We start from the raw sequence: 23,082 nt of genomic DNA, 5'->3' as shown, positions 1-23,082 counted from the left end.
TATTATTTTGTTTATACCATGTGTAATGATTTAATGATTTAACTTTTACATAGATATAGGAAGATGGGGTATGAGTGCCAATGAGACAACTCTCCACCCAAGTCACAATTTATAAAAGTTAACCATTATAGATCAAGGTACGAAGCCTTGGCTCAAAACGAACAGCAAACTATAAAGGGCCCCAAAATTACTAGAGTGAAACCATTCAAACGGGAAAACCAACGGTCTAATCTACATAAAAATATCTTTTTTTTTCTTTGCAAGCTTCAGTCATCATGAAAGAGATATGTTATTATGCGGAATTGATTAAACGTTTCGAATAAAACGCCAATGGACTCAGAATATCATTTATTTGAAATTAAGGGATTATGATTACAAATAAGAAAACTATGCACAAGGATCCGACATTACGTACAGGCAAACATTGGTCACCATACACTAATAAGCAAAAAATATTTAATGTTATTCAAAAGAGAAAATTAACATCATGAACAATTAACATCTGAATAAACGAAAAATAAATATGACAGGCACCCTACAGTAACAAATGCTAAATAATAATGTATCCAAAAGAGGGACGAAAGATACCAAAGGACAGTCAAACTCATAAATCTAAAATAAACTGACAACGCCATGGCTAAAAATGAAAAAGACAAACAGACAAACAATAGTACACATGACACAACATAGAAAACTAAAGAATAAACAACACGAACCCCACCAAAACCTAGGGGTGATCTCATGTGCTCCGGAAGGGTAAGCAGATCCTGATCCACAATATAGACGACTGTTAACCATATTTTGCGTTTCTTGCGAAAGCTTTAGTTGGTACCGAAAAAACTACAGAGATGATCAACACAATGCAATGTTTCGATATTTATCTTGAACAATGTCATATATAGATATAACGAACTTTGTTGTTAGGTTTTATGTGTTCTTGTCTCTTATGGGGAAAAGATTAATTGGCAATTACACCACATCTTTTTAATTTTATATTTGATAAGCAATGATAAAAATGATACAAGAGAGTTGCTTCTAATCACGACTCTAACCCAACCTATATTATTAGCTATAATCTTGAATTCTTGAAACATAATTATGTGTGCAAAAAAACCCCCCTGTGTATATATTTCCTAGTTAGAATGATACTCTAAAATTACTGGGGTATACAAGTATTGACTGACAGTAAACCCTTACCAAAGTAGGGTGTCTTTTTGACTGATTGATGTTTGAAATCAATCAGAAGAAGAGATAATGCCACGGTTTCTGCACATTAAGAACTCTAATAACAACTGTTTGAGTCCGTATTTGTTTCCGGTGTTTGAAAAATTCCTTATGTTTTGCCGTAGTTTTAGGGAGTTCATATGTATTTACGTAATTTTGAGAGTTTGTGGAGTCTGTAAATGTTTCTGGTGTTTGGAGACCGCATGTGGTTCCTGTGTTTGTGGGATACCCTATGTATTTGAGATTTTTGGGGAGTCTGTATATGTATCCATTGTTTGGGTAGTCCTTTAATGTTTCCGGTGTTTTGACGTTCCCATCGATAAAAATCAATGTTTACATGTAATTTAAATCCGATTTTTAAACGACCGAAAAATTATGTTAAAAGAAATGTTGTATTGTCTTGGGATGATTAGCTGTTAACTTTTTTTAGACATTACTTCTAAATGCTAAACATGCTAAAGGAATATTAGTTTTAGCCAAGCTAATCTATTTCATTTTCTATCTTAAGACCTTTATGATGTATTTCAATTGGTAATTATGGTTGCAAACTACATTGTAAATTTAATATGAAATTATGACCATATTTTGAGGGTATGAACTTTATTTTGTGTTTTGTATTGCACAAAAGTCCCCCAAAAAGGGAGTGTCAATTTGCAACAGCATAATGTTTACCTGTGTATTGTCATCGTTCACATCGTATACATTACAATGTAAACAATATCGTGTCAATATCGTTTTTATATTGTATACAAAGTCTATAATTTCGGTATTTATTCTAAGCTCGGAATTGAATATTATATAAATTGTCTGAAACTTGAATTACACATATATCACTGATTATTCCTGTCCATGTATTTTCCAATTTTCCAATTTTCCAATGATTTTTTAACATATATAGCGATTAATACATGACCTTTTCCATATTGATCCGGGTATCACACCGAGACCCCAATATCAGCCCCAGACGTAGTCGAGGTGCTGATATGGGTCGAGTTTCAGACCTTTTTCTTTATTAGCCACCAATCAAAAAGGTTTGTATAATCTTTTATTAAATGATATGAGCAAATAAGCCCTAATACGGATAAATCAGCATGTGCAATACTAAAAACGTTCCACTGTCGATATAAATCAAGATTTAATATTGCTCTTCGAACAGGGCCAATACAGAAAAAAGCGGGAAAAAAGCCGTATTAGCCCTAGGGCTAATACAGGACGTTCACTTCCGGTTTTCAATTTTCTTACGCCATTACTTAACTTTGGAAGTATCGTTATGCATAAAAACATTTGTATAATATTTTTTAAATTAAAGTCATAAAATAAACAGGTTTAATGATGTGCAATGTTTTGTAACGTCTTAAAGTTTTAAAACGGAAAAAAACAGGGCCAATACAGAAAAAAGCGGGAAAGCTGTATTGGCCCATGGGCTCATACGGGACGTTTACTTCCGGTTTTTAATTCTCTTATAATCATTTAATAAAAGTGTTATTAACTGGCTGTTTCTGTATTGGCACTGGTATAGATTCTCGGTCAGCTGTATTGGCCCTCGACCCTACGGGTCTCGAGGCCAATACAGCAAACCTTGAATCTATACCAGTGCCAATACAGAAACAGCCAGTTAATAACACTATATTATGGGAACAAGAATCTTCATGTTGTTAACTCTTAAGTGTTGTGTTCCGTGCTTTTTGGCTCGTTCTTGGTTTTATTTTTGGTCTTTAATCATCATTGTTTGTCCTTCGAATGTTTATTGTCATAGAATTGTTTCCGATTTATGTTAGTAATTCCAGTATTGAATATTATTTTTATTGTTGCTTATTAAATGGATATATGCTGTTGTCGTACTACACTTGAAATATGTAAAGGCTGTATAACTTGACCCAACAGTAAGTACTGATGGTCAAAATTTATACATTAATTAAGATGATATAAATACAGGTTAAACAAAAACAAAGGTAGGAGGAACCTACATGAACCTAAAAAGTATTGATACCATTGTTCAAATCTTATTACGAGGTTTATGTCTTGCAAACATCACCTACATATACACGTCAAATTACAGATTAGATGGCAATCTAGTATCAATAGATCGAAGGCCACATGTCGCTAATCAGTAGAGACACGGACATATCGTAATAAATCAAAAGACGACGTACTCATTACAGTATTGGGAAATACTTCTTCAATATAATTCTATTGAGGTGAACATTGTACTTTTCAACACATCATTATGTTATTTATTGTCATTGAGTGTGATGGGTAAGATTTTCCATTTACTGTCAGTTCCCGATTGATGCACTTACTCAGATCTCTATGTAATGCTCGTCCCTGAGATTTTTAACCATCAAAGAGTATCTGCGCACGATGTGTTAGTCCCTTTGTTTTTTTTTATCCTGGCAATAGTCAGTTTCTATTGAACTGTTGAATTAAGAGGCCTTTACTCAACAAATAATTGTTTCTAAGTTAATGCTAGCCGCGAGGGTATAATTCCAACATACATCAGAAGTCTTTAAAGTAAGGTTCAAACCATTTGTAGTTTGTTTTTATAATGCCCTGTATTCTTTTTATTTTTTTTATTTTTTTTGGATGTTTTTGGTGTTCAAACTACAGTGCATACATACATTTTTACAAGACATAAGTGAATGACATGACATGTATGGCATTGTTATACTATTGACATTATGCAAATAAGACATAGTAAAAAATTACAAAATAGTGGTGTGAATATTCAGTATATGATACGTCTTGAGAATACTTTGGAATACATTATACTATAACAATATTAAAAAATAAATTTAATTAAATAGCTTTCATAAATTCCCCCCATCTGTTGACAAATGATTCGTGTTTGTCTTTAAAAATATATAACTATTCTAATATCTCCAGACGTCTTTTCAAAAATTTAAGAAAAGCTTGCACAGATATGAACAGTCTGTCTAATTGTGTGTTCTTTAGATAATAAATGTAATATTTTGACTGTAGAATGCAATAATTTAAAACTAAGTTATCAGAATTCAATACACCAAAAATGACACTGTCTTTATTCAAGAATAGTTTTTCTCCAAAAACTGAATACCAGCAATTTGAAAAATCTCTCCAAAATTGTTTTATTTCTGTACATTCAAAACATTTATGCTCTATAGTTTCTATTTCTTTACATCTGGCACATTCATTAGTTAAGGAAAGTTTATATTTTTCAAGAAGATAATTATGTGAGACTATTCTGTGTAGTAATTTATATTGGAAAGCTTGTATTTTGCTTTCTATAGTACATTTGAAAGCTAATGAATAAATATTTTTCCATTGTTCGTCACTAATTTCTATATTAAAACTTTCTTCCCATCTTTGTTGTGAAATAGGAGAAACACTTCCCCGATCGATAAAAAGTGAATATACATCTTTAGCAAATAATTTACTAATAGGCATTTTTTTATTCTCATGCTCAAAAACGAATCCAAATGAGTTGCTGTTAGGTGACATGTGTTGTTGTTACAAAAAATCTTTCCAGTCACGTGGTATAGCAAGTTTAATAGGTAGAATGTCTACAAAAGTGACATTCAGGTTATATTTTTTGTTAATAGCGTTATGAGACAAAAAATCGCCTTTATCATCTACAGTATCATTGATGAACCTTATGCCTTTCATGTACCAAGAGCTGTAAAAATACTCTTTTGATCAATTTTGATAAACGGATTGAACCAAATAAATTTTTTTCTAACATGAAATGCATTTAACGGGATGAAAATACCCTTGAAATGTTTCCAAGCAGATAGCACTTCTATATAAAAAAGAGGTGCTTTCAAATTCAAAAATTCAAATTCACATCTGCTCATAAACAAGTCCTCTAAATCAAAAAGGGAGAAAAATGCTTTGGAAACATGTTTCCATTTGGAGTCATGTTCTGACAGAAATCTTTTTACCCACATAATACGAAAGGATAACAGCTGTACTTCAAAATTTGGAGCTTTCAGTCCCCCCTCGCTTGTAGACTTTTGAATAACTTCCGATTTAACTGTCGGAGTACTACCATTCCATAAAAACTATTAATATCACGTTGTATTTTAATTACATACGCTCTTGGTACATGTGTAGATGAAATGACATAAATAAGCTTCGATATTGCAAGTGATTTAAGAATTACAATTTTTCCGATCAAGGAAAGGTTTCTGATCCTCCATAGTTTAATCATTGATTCCATTTTTTCTATGCATGTATCTAAATTAGAACAAACCATTTCTTCATCAGCATTAAATTTTAAACCTAAGGTTTTAAAACCATCTGTCCATTTAATAGGAAGGGAACCTTCTTTGTTAAACATATTTCTTCCAATCCATGTTGCTTCGGTTTTAGAAAAATTTACTTTTAATCCTGAACACTTCTCAAAATCGTTAAAGGAATCTAATAAAATTTGCGCGGAGAATACATCTTTCAAAAAACAAGTGGTATCATCAGGCAACTGTGAAATTTTGATTTCAGTATCCCCAATTTTTATACCAGATATCTGATTGTTCTTACGAATACTTATTGCCAGCAGTTCAACGGCCAAAATAAAAAAAGGAGACAAAGTACACCCTTGTCGAACACCTCTCTCAATTGTGAATGGACTAGAACTAAATCTATTATTAACGACAAGACTAGATATATTTGAGTATAAAGTTAAGACCCATTTCCGGAAATTGCTACAAAAAATTAAAACAAACCAATGCTTTTTGAATAAATTTCCATTCTAGCGTATCAAACGCTTTTTCGAAATCGACCGGTAATATAAGCCCTGGATAATTCTTTAAAGTAGTTAACAATATAATATCAGCAATGAGTTGTAGATTTTCACCAATGTATCTACCAGCCACATATCCCGTTTGGTCCGGATCTATAAGCTTTGGAAGAAATAATTTCATTCTTTCCGCAATAACTTTGGCTAATAATTTAAAATCAAAATTTTAAGATAGAGAGGGGACGCCAGTTCGACAAGAGTGTTCTATCTTTATCTTTCTTTGGAATAAGAGTAAGAATACCCCGTCTTTGGTCTATTGCGAGGGTTCCGGTTTCGAAGGAATATTCATAGCTTTCTAACACATATTTTTTTATATCAATCCAGAAAAATTTGTAAAACTCAGCAGTAAGCCCGTCTGTACCAGAGCTTTTATTATTTTGAAGAGTTTTTAACCTACATTGAAAAATACTGAATTGCAACAAAAACAAACGTCAACATAAATTGAAACGAACTAATTGATAACCACTGTCATATTCATGACTTTGCACAACAAGGACATTGATAGAATAAATGATAGGTTGCGACTGTCATACAAGTCAGAGGTTTAGCGCTATAAAACCAGGTTCAATCCATTCTGTGACAAGTGCTTTTACTATCCTTGCGGTCATCCGATGTTTAGTACTTTGATTATACAGTGCTTTTTAATTTTCCTCAAAGTTCAGAATTTTCGAGATTTTACTGTTTGTTTAACCTGGCATTATGACTAGCCAAACCTCCCGTTAGTAATTAATAGAACTACTTACAGCAAAAAATTGTTAAGAGACGTTGGAAAATGTTTTCCGTAAAAAAATAAATCTTGTATGGTCTTCATCGTATCCCACAACATACTTTCTTTAGAAGGCTTTACACATATTTTGACATGAGCGTCACTGATGAGTCTTGTGTAGACGAAACGCGCGTCTGGCGTACTAAATTATAATCCTGGTACCTTTGATAACTATTTACACCGCTGGGTCGATGCCACTGCTGGTGGACGTTTCGTACCCGAGGGTATCACCAGCCCAGTAGTCGACACTTCGGTGTTGACATAAATTTCAATAATGTGGTCATTTTTTTTTTTTATAAATTTACTGTTTACAAAACATTGAACTTTTCAAAAAGCTAAGGATTTTCTTAACCCAGGCATAGATTAGCTTAGCCGTATTTGGCACAACTTTTTGGAATTTTAGATCCTCAATGCTCTTCAACTTTGTACTTGTTTCGCTTTAAGAATATTTTGTTATGAGCGTCACTGATGAGTCTTGTGTAAACGAAACGCGCGTCTGGCGTACTAAATTATAATAATTGTACATTTGATAACTATTTACACCACTGGGTCGATGCCACTGCTGGTGGACGTTTCGTCTCCGAGGGTATCACCAGTCCAGTAATCGATACTTCGGTGTTGACATGAATATCAATAATGTGGTCATTTTTTTTTAATAAATTTCCTGTTTACAAAACATGAACTTTTCGAAAAACTAAGGATTTTCTTATCCCAGGCAGAGATTAGCTTAGCCGTATTTGGCACAACTTTTTGGAATTTTGGATCCTCAATGCTCTTCAACTTTGTTCTTGTCTGGCTTTATAAGTATTTTGATATGAGCGTCACTGATGAGTCTTGTGTAGAATGAAAGATGATATCAATCGTACAAAATGATAGTTGGTTAAACAAAGGCACGTTGTAAGTTTCCGTCTTAAAAAAATGACACATTTATTTAGTAACAAAAAATAAAACATTTTGAAGACCTGATTGGTCAAGTTTATCCAATTGGAGGTCCGTTTGCAACATGAACTGGCGAACAGAGTTTGCAAGTCTTTGCACAGTTGATCCTAACTGTAGGTACATTACAGAGATTGCTGACAACAAACGGTTTACAATCTAGTCCCGTTTTATCTTCACAAGGAAGACCTGTAATATAACATACATAGAATTGAACAATCGAATATCATATTCATTGTAATCATTCACATAGTTTTATAATATATTAAATATCTGAGGGGTCTAAATACAGCACAATTAACATTTTTCAAAATATAAGAAAAAGTGAACAAGTATATAGTATCAAAACGCAATTGACTAGCTGGTCGAACAACGAATATTCTTAAAACGTCTAAGAATTCTTTATGTATATCTCTTTCATATTCATTTGATAAAATTTACTGTTTGCAATAGCATGAATTGTTCTATATAATAAGAATGTTCTTATCCCGGGCATAAAAACAATGCCGTATTTGGCGAAACCTTTTCAACTTTTTATCTCCAGTGCTGTACAACTTTGTACTTTTTTCTCTTTCGATCTTTTATATCTGGGCGTCACTTGTAAGTCCTGTGTGGACAAGGCGCGTTTTTGGCGTATTGAATTTTAAACCTGATGCTTTTTGTTATCTATTAATCATGTTTTTCTTTGTCTAATATGTTCTCCTATTTATTTGTATTGTAGTCCTGTAATATTATGTTGTCATTTCAATGTTATATTTAACTTTGCCATTAAAGTGCGAGGTTTGGCATGCCACAAAACCAGGTTCAACCCACCACTTTTATTCCCCTTTAAAAGTGTCCTGTACCAAGTCAGGAAGATGGCCATTGTTATATTATTGTTCGTTTCTGTGTGTGTTGCATTTTAACGTTGAGTCGTTTGTGTTTTCTCTTATTTTTGAGATATTGAGATCAGACGTGGCACGGTACTTGTCTATCCCTAATTCATGTATTTGGTTTTCATGTTATATTTGTTATTCTCGTGGTGTTTTGTCTGATGCTTGGTCCGTTTCTGTGTGTGTTACGTTTCGGTGTTATGTCGTTGTTCTCTTATTTTTAATGCGTTTCCCTCGGTTTTAGTTTGTTACCCCGATTTTGTTTTTTGTCCCTGGATTTATGAGTTTTGAACAGCGGTATACTACTGTTGCCTTTATCTACCATGGAAATTGTCAAAAAAACCGAATAGCCAGATTAAACAAAACGGTTTAAATTATTTATCTGATAACAAATACAAAATAATTAACTTTCGGAAAAGATGGTACTTCACAAACATGACAAAGATTTCGACAAATACTGTCTTCTCAGTTATATAAGAATCGAAACGGTATTTGGAAGCACATATACTATATACTATATATATAAGCAAGCCGAAAAGGGTACAACATCACCAAAAATAAACAAATGTTATATAATTATTCCTGATAAATAATGTCCTTCATCAGTAAGATGTCAAATGGTTCTAATTTTAAACCGTAACCGTAACCGTGTCTGGAAACAAGGGATGAGAGGGACTCATTAATACTTGTTTTCATTAATTTCCTCTACGTAAACTGTCCTCAACTTACTTATTCAGACGGATGAAGATTAATTTATGTCTTTCGAATTAAATCTCTCTGCTGATCAGAAGACATTGTTCATGAAGTTTAGTATTTTTGTTTATAGATTTTGTTACGATGTGCTTTTCACTCATATTTAATGGCCTTTCTATGACATGATGATTTTTTTTCGTTGAAATTATATAAGAAATCGATACTATATTTGGAAGGCAATATAATATATCTACTTACTTGACTGGGTCGTTGAGGTTGTAACTGTAAGGTAAACGATTGTATTAATGTGTTCGTGGAGGTTGTAGGTTGCATTTAGTTCAGTTAGCAATATCTGTAATTACTGAAAGGCGTTACTAAATGAATCTTTAGTTATAAAATACATGTTAAAGGGGAGCACCTGAGATCACCCCTAGTTTTTGTTGGGATTAGTGATGCTTATTCTTAAGTTTTCTTGTTGTGTCATGTGTTCTATTGTTTGTCTATTTGTCTTCTTTCATTTTTAGCCAGGCGTTGTCAGTTAATTTTCGATTTGTGAGTTTGACTGTCCCTCTGGTATCTTTCGTCCATCCCTCTTTTTTTTTTTAAAGAAGGATGGAATTGATTACGAACTGTTCTTACTTTGACAAGATGTCCCTGTGTTCTTATCGTCGTATTAAAAGAGCATTGAAGAAAAAAAGATGGAATTTCAAACCAAATAACAAGACATTTAATTTCGAACAAGACATGATAGATTACTGTGTACTTACTAGACTGGGTCGTAGAGGTTGTAACTGTAATAGAAACAATTGTATTCCGGGAACAGGCTGACAGCAAGAAGTTTTTCGGTTATTGTATATAATTCATTGTTTAAAAATGGTATACATATATATACTGTATAAACATTAATTTTCGTGGGGTTAAAATTTCGTGGTTTTGTATCCAAAAGTAAGTTCGTGGGGATTAATTTTCGTGGTTTTTAAGTTTAGAAAAAAATTATACAAATGGTACTTAATAATTGCCTCTACATTTTTCTCCAACCGGTTTCACGTCTTAATGTAACGTCACGATAATAAGTCTGTTACAATACATTAAAGGGACGTAACCCTTACAAAAGTAATATATATATATATATATATATATATATATATATATATCTTTATTCTCACACAATTAAAATGTTACATCGGTACTAAGAAAAATCTGTGCATGGAATATATAATACACATGATGTAAATACAGCGATGAGAGATTTATCAAATGACATCTGCAATACCAAAGCCGTGTAGACAAACACAATTATTCACACAGTTGCTGACACTATAGATATATGTTACGGTTACATGACATCAGATTTTTAACCAAACATTACATAGATATAGGATGATGTGGTGTGAGTGCCAATGAGACAACTCTTCATCCAAATAACAATTTATAAAAGTAAACCATTATAAACCATTATGCATGTTTAATTAAAGTTTTGAAAGATTTATTTTGTTCTTGGGTGAAAAACTGTCATACAAATGTGTAGTGATACTCCTCACAAACTTGTAAACTTAATTCAAACCATACGAATTCCTTTATGTTTTTTTCAACTTCTAGGCTTTTCTTCAGATTGTTCTAAATGTTGAAAAGTTACACGACTTTTGCAGATTGGAGACGGCTTGAGAGCAGTCACTCACAAACATTTTAATCCGCTACAATCTGTTGAGAAATCTATCCTAAGCCATGAACAAACCTGTTGTCCAGTGATTGTCGTCTGCCGTAATTGTTTAGTTTCAATATTATGAGTTTGAATGAGATCATTGGTTTATCTCCTTTGAATAGTTTAAAATGTTGTCATCTCGGAGCCTTGTATTACTAAATGCAAACCATTGATATATTAGGAGTTTGATCTCTACCGGGACAGTAAGAGCACTGACACAAGGATAACATACTATCAGTTGAGACATTATAGCGGTTACATAACGAGCAATCATATCAGTTGGTAATACTAACCAAATGTTTGGCAGTTTTTCCCTGTAAATCTTGATGTACATTGACATGTGTAACCGTTTGTTGTGCTCACGCACCACCCAGAATGCAGACACGGGTCAGGTTTACAATCTAAAAAGGATGACATAAAAGTCGTTTAAACTGCATCTCAATGAGATGTTTATAGAAATTAAGATATCCAATTTATTTCAGTGTTAACAACTAAATATTGAATGGTTTTTTTTCTATTGTCGATAGGAACAAATAGCGTCATTAAAAGCATGATTGAACCACATTGACTCTTTTTATGTCGTTGCTGGTATCAATCTTACATTTGAGTTTTAGTATATGATAACTCGGAGAACATATAATATATTCAAATATTTGACTTATAATATCATACTCATTTCTGTTAATTATTTGTAATCCAATAGAAACAAATACTTCTCATGTCAATGTATTCATATATAAGATGCAAATCAGATATAAAGTATTTGATTGCAAATAAGATTAAATAAGTTCCTAACACGTGGAAGCTTATTTTGAATAACATAACCAAACCGTTAAAATCGAATGATTTGTAATTTGCGGTTAACGATAAGAATCAAATTGTAATATGCAAAAATAGCGTCAATTGCTATAGATATTTTTATCAATATAAAAAGTTAAGACTGTCCAACTTACGGTCAGCTACATCTGCAATTAAGTAAAAGTTTGGTATGACATGGTATGTAGGCACTGGACCTTAATGATTTTTAGAAATGTGTATTATATTTTCGATGTGCAACTTGGTTGAACCCATTCAAACGGTACATATTTTTGCAAAATTAAAAAAACCCAGTTGTTATTTTATTTGCCTTTGATCTTTGGTAAAGAGTTTACTCATTGGCGATCACATATATACCTTCTTATTTTATATCTCATTAATTTTTATAAGATAGTTATTAGATAGTTATTTCTGTATAACATTAGACAGACTGAGACTTTTAAAATGATATCAGTCCAATTAGCAAATGGAATTAACTTTAAAATTCCTTATTTGTTTTTAAACTATTCGACGATGTTGGTTTTACTCATCGTTGATGGCCGAGCTATGGCGTGATGAGGTTTAAATCCTTTTCTCGTTTTTATCATCAATATTTGACACTTGATAAATATTTTATGTACAACTTTCGGAAGTATAATAGTTCTTGCAAAATATGGGATCGCAGTTCCTTACATGCAATGTTTAATAAGTAGCGGTTATCCAATCTGAAAAAAAAATAAATCGAAAGCAAATCAAACTATATGCCATGTGTTTGATGACATTGTGAAGTATACGTACTTTGACAAGAAGTTCCTGTGTAGCCTTCAGCACAAATGCATGTAAAACCGGAAGTAGATGTCTGACATGAACCTCCGTTTTGACAAGGTTTAGACGCGCAATCTAGATGAATATTTATAAATATCAGATTTTTGTCAATTGATCATATTTTTTTTGAAATTTGTACATTAGTTTAAAAAACATCAAGTACTGGTACCTTATCTCGGCCTAATTACCATTTAGCTTAGTAAATAACATATTTATACAGCTGTTATTTTTTGTAAGTATTAAACATACCTTTTCAGTTTCAAAGATGTGTAGAAAATTTATAACCGAGTAAACACATTATATATACAAGTTGAAATCAAAATTGTAAAGTAATATACAAAATGGCAACACAAATATTTATTAAAGAATTATAAAAAAGTATATGACAAATAAATGTTTTAACAAAGCAATTCTTTACATTTCTTCTAATTAAGTGTATACTTACAATCAAGAGCTGAAATTGTTATAGAGAAAAAGTAAAACAAACAGATAATTCTGGTTATGATCTATTGAATAAGGTTTGTTTTTTTGTTTGAAAAGTTGAAATTTCATTAAATATCCGGGCGATAATAGATTTAAAAGAGAATACAATTGAGTCTTGATACCGACATCATAAGTTTGTTATATTTTGCTTTAGAAATGTATTCTTAAATGCACGATATGTAAAGTGCAAAGCACAAAAACATTCAAAAACAGAATAAATAACAAACAGCTATAGAAATTGAAAACAATAGTTCAAAAAGTGTATACAAAATAAAACGAGTTTGGATCTTTAACCGGACAGATCTATTTTTCATACTCATCACACATTTGTAAACTTAATTTATATATCTGCATGTATGTATGCTTTATTGATTTTATGTTTCAGGCAGTAAAAAATATCAATAGAGACAACAAAGAGGTTACATAAAGAACACTTATATCAGCTGGTCTTTCTTACCAAATGTTTGACAGTTTTTCCCTGTATATCTTGATGTACATTGACATGTATAACTGTTTGTTGTGCTCACACACCACCCAGAATGCAGACACGGGTCAGGTTTGCAATCTAAAAAAGATGTCAGTTTTAAAGTTTATACTGCATCTTAATGATGTGTTTATACATATTAAGATATCGATTTTTATTTCAGTTTCAATAACAAAATATTGCATGGTGTTTTTCTATTTTAATTTCGTTTGTAGGATAACTCGCTAAGAACAAACGATCGTTTTTTAACGTATGAGTGAACCACAATAACTCTTTGTATGTTGTTGCTGATGTCAATCCCATAGTTGGTTTTAATATACGGAAATTCTGCGGAAAACTCCAAAACCCATCATGTAAAGTGTTGGTGTGCACTCATATCAATTTGACACATGTTATATATACAAATTCAAGAATTAGAATTCCATATTACTTATGTCAGTCATTTAAGACGATTTATTAGTCAGCACTTCAGTGTTGGCATGAATAGCAATTACATAGTAAATTTTGTCGAAATATTAAGGATTTTCTTATCCCAGGCGGAGATAACCTTAGCTGTCTTTGGTAAAACTTTTTGGAATTGTGGTTCCACAATGCTCTTCAACTACTTTGTACTTGTTTGGCTTTATAACTATTTTGATCTGAGCGTCACTGATGAGTCTAATGTAGACGAAACGCGCGTCTGGTGTATTAAAATATAAGCCTGGTACATTTGATAACTATTTACACAGCTGGGTAGATGTCACTGCTGGCGGACGTTTCGTTCACGAGGATATCATCAGCCAAGTCGTCATCACTTCAGTGTTGGCATGAATATCAATTATATGGTCATTTTCATTAGTTTCCTTTTTACAAAAGTATGAATGTTTTTTCTTATCTGGTACATTTGATAACTAATTAGTCTATGAAATCTCTCTATATTCATTTTAATGCTTGTCCTTCAAGATAACATAAAATGATATATTTGACGTGCGATTTACAGACTATTTTTTTTTAAAAAACCGCCTATTGATATCCAGATGTCCTTTTTATTTTATTTTGCCGCCTCAATGATGTGTAACCATCTGTTAAATTTATGAGAATCAAGTCATAACATGCAAATATAGGACCATGTGCTATCAATATTTGGCCCAATATGTAAAGTAATATGAAACTTACGGTCAATTACATCTGAAATTCATTTGAATTTAAGTGTAAGATATAATGTTAACTCTTTGCCTATATGATTTTCAGTCCACCTATATTTGAAATATTTACATTACGCAAGACTTATTTAAAATATATTTAGTTAACATATATATATATATATTTTAAAAATATGAATTAAGCAATATCGTCACTTTAAATCAATAACATGCAAGGCATTACTATATATAAATCAGTACTGTTTGTTCGTGGTTCAACAGATTTGACACATATGTACATACAGCATATATTTCACATTTGTTTTAAAAGAAATATCTAAATTCTTTGGATTATTGATAATTCTCTCTGTTAACTTATTTTCATCCAAACATCAGACGGATACAGATTATTTCATATCTTTAAAATGACATCTCTCTGATAATAAGAAAAACATCGCCATGAAGTTAAGTATTCATGTCAAAAACTTTTGTAACAATGTGGGTTTTACTTATCGTCGGAGGACGCGCTATGTAATAAAAAATATGTTCATGTAAGTTGTAGGTTGCATATAGTTCAGTAAGCAATATCTGCAATAACTTAAGGTAGCACAATATTTTTCATCCCAAATCAGACATCTTTAAACTGATGTAATTCCACTCATCTTTCTTTAAATTTCATAAATGAGGTACCAAAAGAAAGAAGAAAGATTAATCTTTCAAATTGTGATAATTTCATTATGACATAATTATTACATAATTAATTATTATGTAATTAGTTGCTTTATTGCGATGTCCACACTTGAATGAATTTAGCTTCTTTGTTATTCATAGCATCCTGAAATATTTTATAGATTCTTGCACAACACAGTTTGACCTCCAAAACTGTGTCTCAGATTTTTCCTATTGTATTTCATTCTCTCATAAATCTTCAATGAAGTTTGCAACATCAATTCATAAGAGTCCAATAAATTCAATTGGCTATAAAATTTGTTCTATTGATGTTTTGGGAAATCTGAGACACAGTTTTGGAGGTCAAGCTGTGTTGTACAAGAATCTATAAAATATTTTGGGATGCTATGAAGAACAAAGAGGCTAAATTCATTCAAGTGTGAACATCACAATATAGCAACTAATTACATAATAATTAATTATGTAATGATTATGTCATAATGAAATTATCACACTTTGAAAGATTAATCTTTCTTCTTTCTTTTGGTACCTCATTTATAAAATATAAAGAAGGATGAAATGAATTACATCAGTTTAAAGATGTCTGATTGGGAATGAAAAAATCTTTGTATTGTGCTACCTTAAAGGCGTCACTTACCGAATCTTTAATTATATAATAATGTGTTTGTATTGGCTTTCATTTTTTGGTGGTTTGTTTTGTATATGCGACTTTTTGTATTTCTTATAGCGTGACTCTGTACTTTAAAAGATCCCGTCAGTATGATATTGTTCTATTATATGTCATTATGATATCTTTCTATTATGAATTACAATATACGTCGAACCACAAACGTCAAAATCATTCAATCGCGTAGTGGAATTAACTATTTTTGGATTCTTATAAATTCTATATATTACTTTTGGACTAGTTTAAATCTCGGTCTATTTCTGAAATTTATTCTTACATACTTTTGATTGTTTAACCCTGTATGCTAACATTCCTATGTAAAATTTTAAAATTGTTTGTATGCACATTGAACGACAAATGTATGCGACGTATAAAATTTTCTGACGTCAGACACTCACATCAATTAATGTGTTCGTAGATAGTAGATGTTTTTGTGTTCTGTTAAATTGTTCCTTTTAAAATTGTTATACGATGATGACTGATGCACCCATATTTTGAATATTTTATTTATTGTGTCTGTTTATTTAACGCACCAATGTAAATATATCGGAAATTGATGAGACTGTCATTAAAGTGAAAGGGTTAGCGCTATAGAACCAGGTTTAATCCACCATTTTCTACATTTGAAAATGCCTGTATCAAGTCAGGAATATGACAGTTCTTGTCCATTCGTTTTTGATGCGTTTTGTTATTTGATTTTGCCCTGTAATTATGGACTTTCCGAATTGATTTTCCTCTGAGTTCAGTATTTTTGTGATTTTACTTTTTATACCTGTTAAAGAAACATTAAATTGTGTACAAAATATACGTACTCTGACAAAAAGATCCTGTGTAACCTGCTGCACAAGAGCATGTGAAACCGGAGGTAGATGTCTGACATGAACCTCCATTTTGACAAGGTTTGGGCGCACAATCTAGAAGAATATTTGTAAATATTAAATCGTTTTATTTTAATTTTGTTATTTATTTTTTATATAACTCGTAAGTATACCTTTTCAGTTTCGAAGATGTGTATGAAATATATAACGGAAGGATCGCATTATACATGCAAGATGAAATCATAATCATTGGATTTTACAAATGGCACTACACATATGCATTTAAGACTTATAAAAGTATATGACAAATAAATGTTTCAACAAACGAAACTGTTTAAACTTTATTTACAAGTTTATACTTACAATCTATGGCTGAAATTGTGAGAGAGAAAAAGTAAAACAAACAGATTATACTGGTTTAATATCATAATGAATAAAGCTTGTTTTTGTTATTTAAAAAGTTGACATGGTTATCAAATATCCATACGATAATTATATTAAATAAACAAAGATTTGGTGCTGATAAGAATAAACACGACTGGGCGCTTCATCATTTCTAGAGATTAATCTTCCCTCCCATTGATAAACAAATAGCATACTTGGTCGCATTGTCCTAGAAAGGAGAACATGTTGTTTCCCCTTGACGTCGATTCCCTATATTTGCTTTATTGGTGAACATCATTTTGTTCATGTTATATTTCGTATAATCTGTATTTGTTTTGCTCGTCATCAATATTTGTTTTGCTCGTCATCAATATTTCCGTTTTTGCCCATTCGTATAGTTCGTTTGTATCTTTCCATTATAAAGAAATGACAGTATTTAGTAAAAGCAAATATTCTAAAATATAACAATTTTACATCCTTACATTAAACAGATTTTAGTATCATTATTCGTTTTCATTTTTAAAAACAATGTGTGTTGCCCTTTTTTTAGTATCATTATATTATCAGATTTTAGTATCATTATTCGTGTTCATCTAAAACAATGTGTGTTGCCCTTTTTTTGTTATTACAAATTAGGGAACAGTAGTATACCAGGGGTCAAAAGTCATTAATCGATCAAGAGAAAGCAAATCCGAATTACAAACTTAACACGAGGAATCAAATCAAATGATAGACGAAAACAAAAGAACAACAGGAACACTGAAGTGCGACAAAAACAACGTCAACATGTATTGAAACAAACTGCCACAATCCTGACTCTGTACAGGATATTTTAAGAAAACATGGTTTGAAGGATAATCAAACATCCTGATTTATGACCATTTTAAGAAATATATCGCTTAAATGACAACAATACTTGGTAGATAACTCCATCTAATTTTATCAGTTTAAAGTACAATACGCTGAAAAGCGAATAAAAAATGTTAAAAACCTCAAAACCATTTGCTAACCTTATGTTTTCTTATCACATTTCTCGTCATATTCAAATTTCAAATACAGAAAATCCCGAATGTTTCCTTAATCTGTTATACTTGTAATTGTTAAAAAGACTTACGTAATGTACAAGATTTCCCTGTGTAACCAGCATCACACGTGCAGGTGTATGATGTTGGCGTGTTTGTACATTTACCAAACACACATGGTTTGTTTAAACAGTCTAAAATAATCAACATATAAGTACCATGAATTATTTTAGTGTTAAACCAAGAACAGAAAAAAGCATAGCATATCAGTTTTTCTCTTTATATATAAGTAGATAAGTGTGTTAAACATGCTGGTTATCAAGCAATGTATGTTGTTACAAATGTAATGATAATTGGTTTGCAGTCAAAAGGATGTTTAAAAATAGAAGCTTACGTATTTACCGTTTATTGTACATGTTGTACTGACACAAAAAACAAGAAAACGAATATTCTATCCATGACAGTTCGTTTGTGTGCATGACAACCGTCAACACGATATCTTCAACGATAACCACTAGTGTCTATATACTTAGTACGTTTGGTTATTAGCACATTAAACAATTCAGATGGTTTATTTACGTCTTCTTCTTCTCTTTTTGTTAGCTGTCTGTCATACCCCTGTACTGATTCATTAGAAGTTTCCCGATTAGGAGGTACAAGAGAAGAAATGTTTTTAAAAATGCAGAAACGTAGAAAAAACTAAAGATTCAAACGGATAATAGGCAATCACGTGAACGTAAAATAGAAATTGCATCATCACCTTATTTTAGTTGTTACAAAGTGAAGTATTTAAATTCAACATATTGCACTTACAGTCTGGAGCTGCAAAATAACACTTGATTAATTTAAAATACATCGTCACTAGATATTTTGTAAAAAGAATTTGATACAACATTCATGTTCGAAAAATAAACATTTATTCAAGATTTGCATGCGTTTGAAGTCACTCAATAAAATTTCGTACGGATATTTGTCATCAGATGGTAAAAACGCATATCAAAACTAATAAATTTTTGAAATATTCAAGGTAGAATGTGAATGGACATATTTAATTGTAAAGTAAACAAATTATGTTTGTGTTAGATTTCGATGTTTTATCAAAGAGGCACACGTTATTACTTGTACAAACTCTGGTGTTCAAACTCCCTCATACAAAGCTGAACTTAGATAAATTGGGTTTAATTGTTTAGGTCTGTGCCTGTGACGTAGCTCAACACGTGTTTATGTATAAAACATGCCTAGGTTTCCAACGTTTGTTTAAAAGCCTTTCTGGTAATATTAATCCAGAAAAGCAAATCGGTTGCATGCTATCTTGAAATTGATTTTATACTTTGAGAAATAGTTTTCTTTACTCGTACAAATTATGCTAAACTTACGATGAGAACACGTGCGACCTGTGTAACCATTGTTGCATACACATGAAAATTGTATTTGTCCATTAACACATCTACCATGTACGCATGGATTTGTTGCACAACCTAGAAAACAAATTAATAAAAGCAAATAAAATACGTGGAATTATCAGTGCATACTTTTATAAAATTGTGGTCATATTGAAATGAATATTGATAAATTTTCAAAAAAAAATTAAGAATATAATATGCGTTATTTCATCTTCTTTGTATATTTAGTTAACATAAAAACGACACAACCATTGACAAAAACTATACTACCTGTCTCATAACATTTTAAATAGTTTCATGAATATAACAGATTTTGAGCTGTAAAATACTTATCTATTCCTGCAATGCCTGCATATGGATTATATATCACCACATTGAGTCGATATTCCAGGGAAGGGGTTTTCTTTAATAGGTGGTTGATTCTCACAAGAAAGCTTTAACATTCAAAATTCAAAATGGTGAGGTTGATATAACTGTTCGAAATTTTACGGAATTTTAGGGACGCGATTACAAGTTTATTGACAGACAAATGACATCTGGCACGTTATAATCTTCGTAAGCATTATCCCGTACTTCTTTCCACAAATTAAGCTTATCAACAAGTTTGTACTAACATTAGCAACACGATGAGTTCCACACGCTAACGCTCAGGGTATAATAATCGAATATAAATGTCCAACCCATGGTTAAATGAAAACAAATCAACGGCTGCCATGAATTATTTCTAAAAATAATCTCTGAAACACGTGGGGACACTTGTTCATAACGATGCATATACAAACATTGTAGAAAACTTTTACGCAGAAACTGCTCCAACAAAGTTATGAGGAGGACAGATTAAAATTGACAATCCGTAAATTTTATGGACACCATTGACCAAACTAGCTAAGGACATATTTACCACATGGTAGATTGTGGTTTGTCATTACGTCGTCTAATTTTTTAATTACCAAACGTGACTTATTACCGATTGTGACTGTTTTGTTGAGTGTGAATTCGCATTACTATAAGACGTGTTACGGTACTTATCTATCCCAAATTCATGTATTTAGTTTAAATGTTCAATGTTATATTTGTAATTCTCATCGGATTTTGTCAAATGTGTTCACGTCTTTTCTATTATATTCATGTGTTATGGTAAAGAAAATGAATCACCGCCTTCATTAATTAGATTTCATTTAGTTCAACGTAATCTGTACGATGGTTAACGTTTCAAGTTAGATTCAAAACAAACCGGACATACAATATAGTTAATTGCTACCTTAGTTTGCTATTAATAAGTGTTGAAATGTGCATTGTTATTAAATGTAATATCAGTATTTAGTTCAAATATAATCTTAAATCAATCCTTATTCTATCTTATTCATTCAAATGTGACGTCATTTTTCATTTTTTGATGATCTGTTTTACAAATTTAAATGTAACGTAATTTTTTTGTCATTTTTTACAATTTCAAATATGACGTCACTTGGTGTTGAGGTTTAAACTTATTCGAATGTGCTACATTTCGTCGGGTTATGTAGTGTATTTAGGATGTTTCCTGTAATTAGTTAATACTTCAGTTTTATCATATATCTTTTGTATAGTCATTTTATAAAATTTACTGTTTGCAAAAGTATAAATTATTCTAAATAATAGGGATGTTCTGGTACCTAACAGAAAACCCTGCACGTTTTTGGTACAACTTTTTTGAACTTTTGGTCCTCGATGCTGTTCAACTTTGTACTTGTTTCGGCTTTCAAACTTTTGTATCTGGGCGTCACTAGTAAGTCTTGTGTGGACAAAATGCACTTCTGGCGTATTAAAATTTTTAAACTTGTTGCCTTTTGTTAGCTATTATTCGTGTGTTTCTTTGTCAATTATGTTCTCCTATTTATTTATATTGTAGTCCTGTAATGTTTTGTTGTCATTTTAATGTTATATTTCACATGGCCATAACAGAGGGAGGTTTGGCATGCCACAAAACCAGGTTCAACCCATCATTTTTTCCTTTAAAAATGTCCTGTACCAAGTCAGGAATATTGCCATTGTTATATTATAGTTCGTTTCTGTGTGTGTAAAAAGTAAAATCACAAAAATACTGAACTCAGAGGAAAATCAATTCGGAAAGTCCATAATCACATGGCAAAATCAAATAACAAAACGCATCAAAAATGAATGGACAAGAACTGTCATATTCCTGACTTGGTACAGGCATTTTCAAATGTAGAAAATGGTGGATTGAACCTGGTTTTATAGCTAGCTAAACCTCTCACTTGTATGACAGTCGCATCAAATTCCATTATATTGTAACCGATGCGTGTTACATTGTTACGTTGTGTTTCTGTTGTGTCGTTTGTTTTCTCTTATTTTTGAGTGTGAATTCACATTACTATAAGACGTGTCACGGTACTTATCTATGCCAAATTCAGTTATTTGGTTTTGATGTTATATTTGTTATTCTCATCGGATTTTATTTAATGCTTAGTCCCTTTCTGTGTGTGTTACATTTTAATGTTGTGTCGTTGTTCTCCTCTTATATTTAATGCGTTTCCCTCAGTTTTAGTTTGTTACCCCGATTTAGTTTTTTGTCCATGGATTTATGAGTTTTGAACAGCTGTATACTACTGTTGCCTTTATTTACTTACGGTCTAGTACTAAAAGAAAAGATTTAAATTCATGTAAATCATATATCGCAATAATCAACGTAGTTTGACCTATAGTTAATATTGAGAATGGAAATGGGGAATGTGCCAAAGAGACAACTGTTACAACCCGACCATAGAGCAGACAAAGGCAGAAGGTCACCAACAGGTCTTCAATGCAACGAGAAATTCCCATACCAGGAGGCGTCCTTCAGCTGGCCCCTAAACAAATATATACTAGTTCAGTTGCTAATTTCTGTGTCATTCGGTCTGTTTTGGAGATTTGTCTCATTGGCAATCATTCCACGTCTTCTTGTTTTAGTATGTTTACGTCATGCGTAAATAATTAAACTATGAATTAAAAAAAAACATGTATATATTAATGCTTCGTTGATTGTAAGTGTATTTGAAAAGAGTGTAATAAATTATAACATAACAAAATACATCAAATATATTAGGATTATGGTTCTGTAAGCAAATTTCCAAATTTTAATTTTAATATACATGTTTAAAAGTGTTGAAATGCTCATTTACTAACGTTAATGATATTTCTAAAGATAAATACCAATGATCAATTTGCATCAAACCAGTACAGTATTAGAACATAATATAGTGTAATTATGATATTAAATGGATAATATCGGTTTCTTTTATTTACAAAATATAGATATAAATAATTGCACTGTAAGGACGTTTTGTAATTTCAATCTGAATAAAATCATTGCCGTCTTATGCATACGATATAATAACATTAGTTAGCATGCCTACTTCATTGTAGAATGGCAGACAACAAAGTAAAATG

At 31.5% G+C, this 23,082-nt stretch overlaps 1 protein-coding gene across 1 annotated transcript; it reads right to left on the bottom strand.

Annotated features, from left to right (window-relative positions):
• Nucleotides 1–7,671: 7,671 nt before the first annotated feature.
• On the bottom strand, nucleotides 7,672–19,109 carry LOC143056182 (uncharacterized). The gene is made up of 10 exons (XM_076229265.1): nucleotides 19,067–19,109; nucleotides 18,346–18,447; nucleotides 14,707–14,718; nucleotides 13,525–13,632; nucleotides 12,558–12,659; nucleotides 11,918–11,929; nucleotides 11,258–11,365; nucleotides 10,030–10,053; nucleotides 9,521–9,544; nucleotides 7,672–7,886 (listed from the first exon to the last, which is right to left on the bottom strand). The coding sequence occupies exons 1-10, from the start codon at nucleotides 19,107–19,109 to the stop codon at nucleotides 7,738–7,740; spliced, it is 684 nt and encodes a 227-aa protein (XP_076085380.1). The 3' UTR covers nucleotides 7,672–7,737.
• Between the last annotated feature and the right edge of the window lie 3,973 nt (nucleotides 19,110–23,082).

The sequence above is a fragment of the Mytilus galloprovincialis genome, chromosome 13 (assembly GCF_965363235.1).
Source record: "Mytilus galloprovincialis chromosome 13, xbMytGall1.hap1.1, whole genome shotgun sequence".
In the NCBI taxonomy this organism is placed as follows: Eukaryota; Metazoa; Mollusca; class Bivalvia; order Mytilida; family Mytilidae; genus Mytilus; species Mytilus galloprovincialis.
Note: the sequence above shows the minus strand (reverse complement) of the source record. Positions and strands in the feature narration are given on the sequence as shown.